General features: G+C 40.5%; 1 protein-coding gene across 3 annotated transcripts in view; it reads right to left on the reverse strand.

The window, feature by feature from the left end:
- Positions 1-1,728: 1,728 nt before the first annotated feature.
- The window catches only part of FARS2 (phenylalanyl-tRNA synthetase 2, mitochondrial), a 231,548-nt gene continuing 219,914 nt past the window's right edge, over positions 1,729-13,362 (reverse strand). For 2 of the 3 annotated variants that reach the window (XM_041413154.1, XM_041413153.1), the window contains one exon: positions 1,732-2,203. In XM_041413154.1, the coding sequence (XP_041269088.1) occupies positions 2,065-2,203 (139 nt within the window). In that variant the 3' untranslated portion in view covers positions 1,732-2,064. Of the gene's footprint in view, positions 2,204-13,362 lie in introns of all 3 variants that reach the window. The other variant, XM_041413155.1, reaches the window with a different exon arrangement.

Genomic DNA, 13,362 nt, shown 5'->3' on the forward strand with positions numbered 1-13,362 from the left:
GAGTCAAACAAAGCTGATGTTAGCGTCTGGATATGGGCTGATCCTAGAACATCCAAACTGCCTTGCAAAGCCAGACATGATGTCCTGTGGCTGCAGTGAAAAAGGCTCAAGGTCCAATTTTCTCCTCCTTGTTTTCTCCTCAAAATTGACTGATCAGAATCAAAGAAGAACTGAAAGATTTGGGGAGTAGAAAAAGGAAACTTCACTAATCAATAAATTAAGAGGAAAATCTTGTGACCTACTTCACCACAGATGTTCACCTGTTTTCCCAAGAGACTTAGTTCTTTCATACACAACACAGGTTATGGTACTCTCTCCACAGACAATTTCATCAATTAAGATCCACATTATCTGCTGCCCTGTGTGACAGCATCAATCATGCCCTGTCTCGGAGCAAGTACTACTCAGTGCCGTTCAGGTAAGTCCTCCTTCTCCTCCTCCTCCTCATGTCATCACTGAGAATTCTGAAAAGGTGAAGGATTAAGGAGACTGAGAAACATCAAATGGGCCAGGCTGTATTTATGGATCTTGGTAGATGGTGGTTTAAAAATAACCACACAGGTTTTTCTGATGCCTAAATGGCACCCATTCTTTTTGCCTTGTAGAAAGTCTAGCATACTGTTTTCATCGTCAAGTTATTTGGATAACACAACAGCAATTTAGATTAGGATTTGTTTACACAGCTAAATATGTTGAGTAATGAAATTAAAATGAGCTCTCTGCCTCTGTCACATCTGCAATAGTAACAGGCTTCGTATGGTTGAGTACAAGCCTGCTGAACAGATGTTTCTTGATAAGGTATAAATCAGTGTTAGATGCTGTTTATTGCAGCATTTTTACCGCCTTCTTCCCTGAAGGAGGGAATGTTGTCTGCACAGCAACCAGATGTGACCTGCAAGACTGTATGAAATGCTATCACAAGCCAAAACAGGTCCCATATTCCATATCAGCATCTGCAATGGCTCATCAAGTATTTATCAGGTCATTTGAACATTTCTACAGGCCCTAGCACCATATCACCACCAGAATTTACTTATTATAACCTCCAATGAAAAAGGCAAGCATCCTGTAAAGCAACTGGAGCCTCAAACAGCAGATCCCATTTTAGTTTGGTTTCCTGCCTTAAAGGTCATATTTCTGAGCAGATACTGCTGCTAGATAGCAAGATACTATGAGAGATCAAGGCAGCTGTTTTTCAGGGCATTGTAGAGAAGAGTTTCTATTTACTGCCATTCTGCCATAGGTGATATCAACCCTTTGATGGTGACAGGGGTAAGATTTATTTTGAACTGGTGTCTATGCAAAGAGAAGTGAGACAAGGGAGCTTCTCCTCTGGTGTAGGTGGCACAGCTTGGAGCACCTCACTAAGCTCTGCCCAGCTCAGTGGGAACAAGAGGATCTAACAGGAAAAACTTGCCAATGACCCAGCATTTGCAGACAGCCAAGCCTGGCCCAAGCCACACTGGCTCCTCCTCTGTAGCTGATGAAAGCAACACCCATGGGCTCTGAAGGTAAGAGAGTCAAACTTCACAAGAAGTACTTCTTGGAAGGTTTCTTGAAGCAAAATTTTACCTCTCTTATTAAAAAAAAAAAAGAAAAAAAGATGGGATTGGGGGTGAGGTGGGCCAGAATGGGTTTTTCTTCCCTGAACTAATCTGTGTCTCTGATTTGCTTCACTTGTTACATGGACAGAAGATCCTGTCAACACAGAAATAATGCCAAGTATTTACAGTTTAATGGAACCGAGGGACCAATTAACAACACAGAAAACCACCAGGCAGCGTATTGCTTATCGTAACAGGAGGGAAATCTTACATTACTGCTGTTCCCCAATTTCTTAAAATAAAGCACCAGTGTTTCATCAATGATTTCTCAGTAGTAATGTTTATTACCTGCCAGTTTTACCACTGCCCATTCATCAATCGCTTTCTGTGTTCAGTCACAAAACCCATCTCTCTACTTGTGACCTAAAACCACCCCCAGAAAAAGAAGAAAAAATAAAAAAAGAAAGAAAAAAAAAGGAAAGAAAAAAGCAACTGTCCTCAGGGCTCCAGAGCAGCATTGCTAGAACCTGCCCTCCACCCCAAGCTCCCGAACTGCTGACTCCTCAATAGCCTGATGGATGCGATGCACCTCGTCCTGCGTTAGCGTCCTCTCCGGGTGCCGGTAAACGATACGGTAGCAGTGGCTGACCTTCTTCGTCCTACAAAACACAAACCAAAAGAGGACTCATAAATACATCTGCCTGCAAATGCAAATACATGAGGCCAAACACTTACCCTCTGGATCATTTTTATTTGCAGTCTAATTTTGCCCTTGTTGCTTGAAAATCACCTTAAGGCTAAGATACACAGTTCGGAGAGGCGGGACTGAGCTGAATTTTAATTTTGGCAGAGGACTTTGCTGAAGTCCACCTCATACCTCAACCTGTATTGTGGTGTGGTAGCTTCTTACCAGAGCAAACAACCCCCACAGGAGGGATTCTTACCCTGTGTCATGGAAAGTAAGAGACAAAGGAGAACAGGGAAGAGGAATAGAGAAAAGGGAATGACAGGGGAAAGAAAAGTATTTAAGAGTTGCTGGCTAGGCAAAGACAAGTTAATGAAAAATCAGGACAAACCACTAAGTTGAGTAGGAGTGAAAAAAATCTCCTTGCTCTCCATCAAAAGCAGGCAGGAGCACCTAGTTGTGCAAGGGCATCTCTGTAATTGCAGTGCCTGTGTTACAGAATTTAAATGGCAGTTTTGGCATCCTTTTTAGTCTCAAATGGAGCCCACACAGCTGCTTCTTTCAAAGGTGAACACTCACTTCAATGAAAGAGAAAAAATCTGAGGGGAAAAATAATGGAAAACCAGACAGTACCAGGCAGAAGAAGCTTCCAGACTGGCAGAACTCTGCATTTAATGGCACACAAAGGCAGTCAGCAAGCTTTGGGTCATCTCTCTCCTGAAAATTGCTTCATGTTAGAACCACATTTATGATTATTTGATTAAATCTAAGGTTAGATGTGTTCATCCACAACGACAACTCTCAAGATATTAATTCCAACCTCAAATCCTACTAGGAACAGGCACAGGTAATTTATACCTCAGAATTGTTGTTTGATACCAATTTTGTCCCACCCAACAAGGGCAGGCAATTTGCCCTGCTCCCACTGGCAGTTTACAACAAAAAGCTACTTCTAATTAAAGCATTTCTCCTTTTTTGTGTGCTCTGAAGATAAAGCAAGTTAAATCTGGCTAGTACCTGAAAGGGCAAACTGCATTTCATAAAGTGTTAAGCTGACTGCAGTTAACTGCTAAAAGCCAACCAAGAGCTTTCCCTGTGTGCAGGTTAAATGCTGCAGAGAAGTAATCTTTGAGAAAAGAGGGGGAGGTGTAACTGTGGGGAAGGTATTGCTCTCCTCTGCCCCACCTCTTCAAAGCAGCCAAGAGGACAAACCTCGGGGAAGCAAGTAAATGGAATAACAAGGCTTTGGTCAGATGCTACATTGCCAGTGAAAAACTTGAGTAAGAGAGAGGGATAATTCATCAGAGTTCAACAGAAATTATTTCAAAACCAGGCTAGCAAATATCCTTAGAGCTGGTAGTATTTCAATTTTTAAAGGTGCTACAGGAATACACCTGATCAAAAACATTTGCAAATTGTTTTGGCTGAAAATCCATTTAGAAGGTGTACAGTCACAGGCTTAATCCTGAAGTTTTACAAATATTGGGAATATACCCCATGAGTGAAAATTCCTTATCATTATTTAATATGATGCAAAAATGAGTTTGCTTAATGTAGGTGTATGCTGTGGTACGTGTAGCTACAACACTTCTTCTTCACTGGCCTTGGTTAAATGAAAGTGACAATTACTCCTGACTCAGGCGTTTCTCTATACTCCTCCCTCCATGCTAGAGAGTGGTTCATTCTGTAACAAATTATATATGGCAGACTAGGACACAATAGTTTCTTGTGGGTTTGTGGTAAAACAGTAGCTTTAGGATGTATTTAAATCAGGAAAGGGTAGAGGTTGCAGAGAACAGCACTGGACTAGAGTTCTGCTAGCTGCAGCTGAAGTTAAGCATTGGTGTGAGAGAACTAAAATGGGGATTGCATTAAATGTAATTAATCTAGATTTAATTATAGGCAAAAAATGAAGTTGTAACTACTAATATACATTACTCCACATAACATGGATGCTAAATTGTATGCGATGTTTTAATGTTTTTCTCCCACCTTGCATTTCTGCATTTCTGTTACTAATTAGAAAGAAGGAGTATGAGGGTTCAAAGCCATTTCAATAAAAGACACACTGCAAGTTTCAAAACCTTAAGCATTGTTTCCACAGTACTATTTACTAACTTTTCAAAGGAGATTTGGAAGAGCACTTTTCAGCTCTTCCCTCCCTTAATATTTCCCCTGCTCCCAAATAAAGTGTTAAAACACTGTGATTAATCCCTGCCATCAGCTACAACTGGAAACAATTATTGTCAGCAAATAATACCTTTGCTCATTCCGTTTCTCACTTCCCTTTTATTCTGCAGAGCCACAGAGTGTTTGCCTACCTTAGCGATGGCTCTGCTTATGCATAATGAAGCCTCTGCTGCATGTCATGCTGCAGCCTGACGATACAGAAGCAGGGGATCTCTATCCTGAGAAACAAAATTTTGAGGCCAAAACCTGCAGCAGCAGCTTCATGAGGTAAAAAAAAAGGAGAAAAAAAAGAGTAAAAAAATGTAGAAGCGTAACAGTGAGCACAGTGGGCTTTATTTACCTAAAGTGCACCGCCAGACAAGTCCGTGCGGTTGCAGTCACGCGGACTCCTCTCCCATTAGGCTTCAGCTGATCTCAGTGTCACAAGTCTCCTCTGCACCAGCCTGCGGCTCTCAGGTAATGAAGCGCAGTGAACACAGAGAAGCACTGCTCAAAGGGAGAAGGAAGACAGGGGTTTGTTCTGATGCCACAGGAGGAAACAGGATACAGACTGTGGACAAACACTGGAGCGAAAAAATGCTTAATGCTCTTTCATATGAGTTTTGGAGGAAAGAGCTTCGCCTCATGATTTTCAGGAATTGGCACTCAGCTGCCTTTATGTGCTAGGGAGCTGATCCCTGCCCGGTCAGAGTCACTGTGTGGGGTCCCTCTGAAGGTCAGTGTGTATGTTTGGGTATTTCAGCCTGATGCCTAAGCAGGACAAAAAATGAAGGGGTCTTAGTCTGCCACTAGTCTAATAAAATCAATATGAAAGCAACTCACCCTGGTACCCAGGCTAGAATGAAAGGGTGTGGTAGGCAACAAAAATTAAAACATGCGTGTTAGCTTTCCCTGCATGGAAGATCACTGAAGGATGCTTTAAATGCAACTTGGCTCTAAAGCTGATCCCAGAAGCTACAAACAGCAAAACACTTCAGCATTCTAGGGAGCCTGTCTCAGGCATTACATAAGACTAAGCACAGGGTCATTTGGTAACCAAAATGTTGCACAAATAATAAATGCCTGGCATTGGCACTTATCTCTTCCACATGCAATACCATAACAAGAATGAAAACTTCTCCATCCTGTACTGGAAGAGGGAGATAAAAGGGGCAGAGCTGAGTAGGAAACCCCTTACCTTTTAACTGTGTTCTATTTTCCATCTGCCTTAAATAAAGCACAGAAGCACAGAGTGCTCTGTATGGAGGTTACCCCTGTTCTTAAGTGCTGAGGACAACACAAAACCAGACATTTTTCTAGAGAGCTGGATTTACTTTGAGGAACAGAAAACTAGAGAGACAATCGGCCACAGCATGAAAAAGCAAAAAAGAGCCATCCCTTTTGTATCCCGAGCAGTTCACTAAGCAGTACTACTCACCATGATACCTATACTGCACCTTTTCCTACAGAATAGTTTTTTAAATGTAAGATCTACACACATGGTAGTGCAAGCATTTGAGATTTTTTCCTCTCTGTTAAGTGAGTCACATTAATGAGGCTCCTTGAGGTTATTCCTGCCATGGAAATGTGTATCCTCTATGCCTTCACAAGATTCATCATGTAATTCTCTTTCATAAACCTTCACACATTTCTCGGTGGCTGCTACATGCTTCACAGAGATCACATGCACGGAGTGACCTCAGGGAAGAGAAAGGCTTGTTTTGTTTGCCACAATGTCCCGAAAGCAGTGATGATGGGAAGAAAGGAATAAACTGTTTCATGTTACCAGCATCCTAATTGACAAAGCTATGCAGAGAGCACAGCTTTGGTTTTGCTTTGTGGCCTAGCAGTTCCAGAATGGTTCACATTTTAAGTGGAAACGGGGAAGAATATTAAACTGCAAGAAGAAGATGTCATTACCTGTTCCTTTTTGTTTCGTGCTTTCAAACCACATCCATCTCTGTGACAGCAGGCACAACTGCTAAATATCCTACCATAAATTTTAAACTGACAAATAGCACTCTTTGCTAGAAACCACATCATGGAAAATGGCAAAAGGCTTGTGCTGTATACCTTCTCATCAGTGGCAAATATTTCAATTACCATGGTGATATGCACATAGAATATAGCAGTATTCTCTGAACAAAGGTCTTTCCAAAATACGCATTCCCATCCATCCTTTCAAATGCTAATACTTCATCTCTCTGGAAGAGCACATTGTGCACACAGCATATTCTTAAAAAGGGACATGTTTTTGTTTAAGGTGATTTTGATGCCAGGGAAAGGCATTAGATCACCTCCAGACAAAAGAATTGTTTTAAACCCACGAAAAGCAGGAAATGGTCACTTCTCTTGCATACCTTCTCCAGCTGACACCTGGCAGAAGGGTGGTTCAGCTTCAAAAATAGTTCAAGCCAAGCTTGACACTCTCAAGCATGTTGAGAGTGTCAACTTCATTGGATTTTTTTTGGTGGTCACTTCAAAAGAGATGCATGTTCACTGACTGATGATTGGACTGAAATATCATTCTTCTAGTTCACAAAACTGAAACAATAATGGACTTTTTGCTCTTTTCTAATTGGACTTGGTGAAATCTGTATCTGAATACCAAACCTGAAACCTGCTTGACCTTTTCATTCTTTCTTTAGTATTAATTCCATTTTAAGCTTCTCTCTTCATGCAGGAAAAAAAAAAATCAAAATTCTGTTAATAGCCAGATTATTGAGAGATAAAAGAGCACAGTAGAGCACAGTAAGGGATACAAAGGCAAAAGACATAAATAACATCTTCTAGTTTAGATATTAAATGTGGATGAAAAATGAAAGCACTTTCAGCTTCTCAGTCACTGGACACTGTTAGATAGCCATAAGTACAATCTAAGTCATTGTCCAGTATTCAAAAACATTGGATTAATTCAAAAGCTTTGATGATTATTTTCCTTTTCTGCCTAAATCTATCAAATAATTTCTTGCACGCAGGAACAGATCGCAATAGACAAATACTGCAAAAAAATCTTTCACAGGCTCCACTTGAAAGTTTCCTGGGTGTTAAGGTACTCATGAAATGTTTAATGGAACAGTTGAAGCAATTACTTGTGCTCTGGCCCATAAAGACCTTTTCTTATTTCAACAGATCACCTTGGTTTGTTGACAGAGACCAACACAAGAACTACCATGAGCAGTGCAGGGCTCTCTCCTGCCAGCTCCCAAGCAGAGGGAACTCTAAACAGACTGAGTTATACCAGAAATTGAGAGAGTACTTCCCTTGTGCATCCTTTCAGTAACCAGCCAAGGATACAGATAACCCATCTCAGATCCAAGCACTTCCTATTAAAAAGCTCTTAAGTCTCACAGCATCAGTAGTAATGGAATCCATTACATGCAGGCAGCAATGAAATATCACTAGGGTGAAGAAGAAAAGTACCATTCTCCATTATACTAAAAAAAAATTTAGAGTACCCACAGGATCATAAGCTGTGACACAGACTTTTGCTGCCACCAAAGGGCAGAAAAAACCTACAAAGCCTTGGGATTTGGGATTGTGTTTTTTCTTTTCATTTTAAAGACAGTGATTCATTGATTCCTTGAAGAAGGCAATGATCAGTGGTTGCAAAGCAGGTATCAAACCATTTCTCAAGGGGATGGATTCCAGCATTGGTGATGACTGTTTGTCCTCCAATCTCCATCTCTTTGGGAAAATCATCTATCAAACTCAAGGGACAGAATTCCCATCATAAGTAATCAATGCCAATACTGACAAATCAGTGGATTTAAGGCTGGATGTGACTGAGGGTTGTCTCTCTTGCAAGCTGAACTTTGTGCATTCACTTCACACTGGGCCTCTTCTGTTTTTAGGGGCTCGCCAGTCCATTGAGTGATTCAGTTCAAAATCCTGCTCTAAATCCAGGAAGATTCAAGATGGGTTAGAGGCTGAATATCTTCAAGACTTGCTTAACTTTGAGCAGAGTAACTGCAGAGCACTCACCATGCCACATAAATTCAACACTACGCATGGAATGAGTCTCTCAACTTCTCAAGACTGAGCTTTTGAGCAACGGAAGAAAGCCATGCACACAAAGATCAGAACATGTGCAAACCTGTGAGACTCAGAATAGGGTACAAACCCCTATTTTTACTTATTTATTAGAGTTATTACCATGACAGGATACAAGGACTGCACAGGTGAAGTAAAGATGGGAGAAAGAAAACTTTCGATACATATATACAAAATCCAGTGAAATAACTTCTACCCATTGCAGTGGCAAATTAGAGAAGGTTGATTGGTAAAGTACTTGAGACTTGTCTTTATGTACTAAATATAGAAAAATAATCAGATGCTGAAAAGAGAGAGAGAAAAAAATTATAGTCTCAGCATGAGACAGGACAAAATACCTGTTCTGTGAACAGTACAGGGTTTTATTTTGCTTCACTTTCCCTAAGTTTGACTGAAAAAGGTTCATGTCAAAGGCTTTTCAAAGTCTTATCTTGTTTTCACCAAAATAGAATGCAAGGAGTAATACTTTTCATTATTTGTTTAAAATTTGACCACTGGACACTTAAACACTCTCTAACTGAGCAAACAAAAGAACAAAATAACTCACTTTGGATATTCTGTCTCTGGGCAATTGCCATCTAAGCTTCCTGACTTTATCCTTCCCTGTTTAGTTCAGAAACCATGGCAGGACTGCATTTCCCATGAGAGGCCAAGACAATAAGTTCCTATGATGGATCACCCCCTCTCTCTGGAAAAGAAACTTGGCTGGCAAAGCTGATATTGACATACTGAGGAGAACAGAAGCACACATTACCTGGAAGTCCTGGTACTGCCGGCAGCTGAAGCATTTTGGCTACCAACCAGGAAATTCTAAGAAAAAGTCACATTTTCAGTGAGTAAACCTATAATAAATCAACATATTTTCTGCCACTGCTGTTCTCCTGCTTTCTCCACATTTTTCTTGACCTCCTAAATGCCTGGTAATTTAGGGGCGGAAGAAGAAATGTCCAGCAGCAACAGGCTCTGTGGTTCTGGCAGAACTTTGTGACTTGGGTATCTCATTCACAACCCTGTTGTGCCCTTCCAGGACAACTGTCTGTACTGGAGAGGATGAGGGACACAGCCTGTTTGCAAAGAGCAGCTCTGGAAGACACACTTTGTAGAGTTGTGCTTCTTGTGCAAAGACATTGCATTCATCTCCCTCTGAGCCACCATGTGCGAGTAAGAGGATGCAAGAAGCTTTGGTCCTCCTCCTATCAAACCATGAAATTAATAATTCCATTTCTGGCCCTTAGCCACAGCAGGGTCACTCTAAACTTTCCAACCATTGGCAACTACCTGTACTTAAGAGTAACAATCCATCCCAATATTCTGAATAAATCCAACATGAGAGGTGAATTTGGACTCTTTAAAATGCTTTCTAAAATATTTATAATAAAAATGTTAAGTGTGATACCTTTTCAGTTCTTCCGAGTGAAAGATCAAAGATGAGAAGTATAAATATTTAGCATTTTTTTCTGCCAACTAGATGTTAATACTAAAGGCTAGAAAAAGTATTACTAAAAATAACATTGCTGTCAAATTAAAACGTATTTCCTAATCAAGTAAAAAGGGAATTTATATGAGAATTTAAACAATTCATTTTCCTAAGAAATGAAGATGGATGGTAGTGACAGCTGATTTAGATGTGTCTCCACTGAGCACTAGCAGAAATCAGGGTCTAGATGACTGACAAGTGCATGGGAAGGCCTGAATGCTGTTTCAGACTCTTGTATAGATTTCTTCACTGAGATTAGTGGTTTTGTCCTCACCAGGCCCAGGAGGTAGGTGTTTAAGGTCCTGTTACACTTGTTGTGAGTTAAAGCAAAGATGGGCACGGCTCTGGACTCAGATAAGAACCTAAATGTCTGAAGTCCCACAGAAAATTGATGAGAGAGAGGGGGCTTGGAGAAGTGCAGGCACAGACCCTTTGAGTTACCCTTCTTCCAAGTTACCCTTCCCCTTCACCCACACTTCCAGTCACCCTTCTTTACTGCACAGCTGTACAGCAGTCCTGGAAACCAAAACAGGCTATGGCACGAGAGAGCAACTCATCCCATACAGAGTGGACAGGGCAGGGGAGAGTGGAGAGACAAGATCAGGATAACAAAATATGTTGTTTCTTAACCGATAAACTAAACCCAAACCACAAGAAGACAGGATGGGGACAAGAAGTCAGCAGGAGCAGCTGAGTTAACCTGAGACTAGAACACAAAAGGGACTTTAAAAGAGAAAGCAGAGGGTAAAAGAAATCACTTGCTCTTTTTTTTTTTTTTTGAGGAAAAGCAATACATTAAAAGCACTCGCTCCACTGGTCAGCCTGCAGCACCTGAAGGCAACTTAAAACCATCTGTAGCTCTATGTGTGCAAACAGAGGGGGAGTTTCTCAATGGGGCTGCTTACAGTATCTGTCAAAGCTGGTAAAAACCCTGCAGCCACTTGCACAATTAAGTGTTGCTTGCTATGTCCTTCCAGTTCATAAGTTATTTTTCCTCTCAGAATTGTCAGGTTTTACAAGCCTTAATCTGGCTAGCTGGATTTTTTTTGGAGATGCAGAAATCCACCACTTTCCCTCCCTGAGGATAGAGTGGTTCCACACAGACAGCCACAAGAAACCTGTTCTCATCGTTTTTCTGACAGCTGCTGCCTTGGAAAGACAACTCAGAGAAAGTCCTCAGAGTAAGGAGAACTATTGGCTAGCAGATTAAACTACTGTTAACACACTGGAAAACTGTCAGGCTGTTAAACTTTTCTCCTGCCAGATCCTGTTTGTACAGGTAATACATTTGGACCATGATGAGAGACAAAGAGTCTGGATCTTGTAGGTGAGGTTTTCCTAGTTATTTTGCATGGAACATTGGGGAAAATATTGCAGCACTATTGAAACTAGCCAAAAGATGACAACATACACCAGTGAGGTGCACTGGACAGAACTTTAACAGCTATCAAAATGAGCAGTCGTTTGGAAAACGCTAGCTGTCATGTTTGGCATGTTGCCCCTTTAATATTATGGTTGCTCTTTATGAAAATAAAAAATGTGTATATGCTAGGGAGTATGCATAGTGCACACCTCCTACAGTGAGAAAATATATGAGCATCATGCAATAAAACATCCTGTGGGCATGAAGATTAAAAAGTCAGGGCACAAAATGAAATGCATCATTCTGTTGGTAAAACAAAATTATTGGTCTGCCACTCAAGAAAGGAAAGCAAGCCACTGAGGCACTACACTAGGAAGATCAAAATACCATTTTTGCTATGACTTTACTAAAAAAGGCCAAGCAATCCTCCCACTAGCAGGAATTAGTATCAACAAAGAAGGAATAAGATCTCAGCCCAGAATAGGGAATTCACAGGGAGCCTTAGAGTAAATGAAACATTCTCAAGTTGTCCAAGACATGAACTTTGCCCTAAAGCACTTCAGGATGGAGCAGAAGGAATCTCAAGGCTGTTATCAGTTGTCATTGAGAGTTCACAGAGGACAAGTAAGGTACCAAATGTTTCAAAAAGGTCAGAGTGCTTATTTTGTGAAATGGAGAGAAAGCCCCAAAGCTAGAAAGCCACAGAAACTATGAACCATTTGCTTTTACTTCAATTTCCCAGAAAAACTCTAATGTAGCTAATTAGCTCAGTTAGTTGGGACATGGTGTTAATAATGCCAAGGTTGTGGGTTTGATCCCTGTACAGGCCATTCACTTAAGAGTTGAGCTTGATGCTCCTTGTAGATCCCTTCCAACTCGGATTATTCTGTGAATTTGTGAAATGGTTTGTAAGCATACAATGGAATTTTTTTTTAAAAGGTAGAAAAAATAGAAAACATGGATGTATTGATTAAATCTAGTCAAAACAACCTAATTTCCACTTATGAAGGGATAACAGCCTAATAAATCAATAATCAATACGTGAAAAGATAAACTGCAGGAAGTAGTATGGAGGGTAGGTGCATGTGTAGGAATGTGCATCTTCACAGTGAAGTAACCAGGAAAGAAAAAATGGTCTAAGATCAACATGTCACAAAACATGGTTCCACCAGCAGCTGCAAGTAGTTTCAGACAAAGGTGCAAAATTTTAGGGAAAAAAATTAAGCATAATGAAAAGTGAAAAAAACCCAAGAAAAATACTAAATCCAGTTCATAAAATGAGGTATTAAAAATCTGTCTTCCTAAAAGTTTCACCATAGAGGGAACTTCATATAGATGGATGAGAAAACTGGTGATAAATACTGGTGATTACTACAAAAAGGTGATCTCGCAAGTAGCTGTAGTACTTGTCAATAATTTGTTGTTTCTGGGAGCAGTTATCCCCAGTTCAGCCAAATCTGAAGGATCATTCTTGTAGGGTTCTTCAACTTGGCTCCTGGATGATGGAGTACTTTCACTAATGGAAGAGGTGACACAGCAGAAGGGTTTGTTAACTGGCATATTACATTAAGTTGGGTAAAATAGTAAGTATAACCGAAGACAAGGTTAGAATAATCCAGACAAACCGAACAAGCTGGAGGATACAGTTCAACCAGAACAAGTGAAAGCTGGGCGAAAAGCAGCACTGCACTGTCACATTCATATTTTCTGAAAAATCCCTTTGCCCAGGCTTTCTTCTCCTGGGAAGCTGAGAAGCTTCAGAGAAAAATGAAAACAATTATCTCATTTGCTTCTCATGTGTTTTGCTCCTTTGGAATGTGTTTGGAGATTGTTTATCCATGGGTGATTGTTTCATTGGTTTCTGGTGGGAATTATTTTGATTCAATGGCCAATCGGGGCCAAGCTGTGTTGGGACTCTAGAGAGAGTCACGAGATTTTCATTATTATCTTTTTAGCATTCTGTAAGTATCCTTTCTGTATTCTTTAGTATAGTTTAGTATTCTTTAATGTAATATAGTATCATAAAACAATGAATTAGCCTTCTGAGAACATGGAGTCAGATTCATCACTC

The sequence above is a fragment of the Onychostruthus taczanowskii genome, unplaced genomic scaffold (genome assembly GCF_017590055.1).
Source record: "Onychostruthus taczanowskii isolate IOZ18803 unplaced genomic scaffold, ASM1759005v1 scaffold40, whole genome shotgun sequence".
NCBI classification, from domain to species: Eukaryota; Metazoa; Chordata; class Aves; order Passeriformes; family Passeridae; genus Onychostruthus; species Onychostruthus taczanowskii.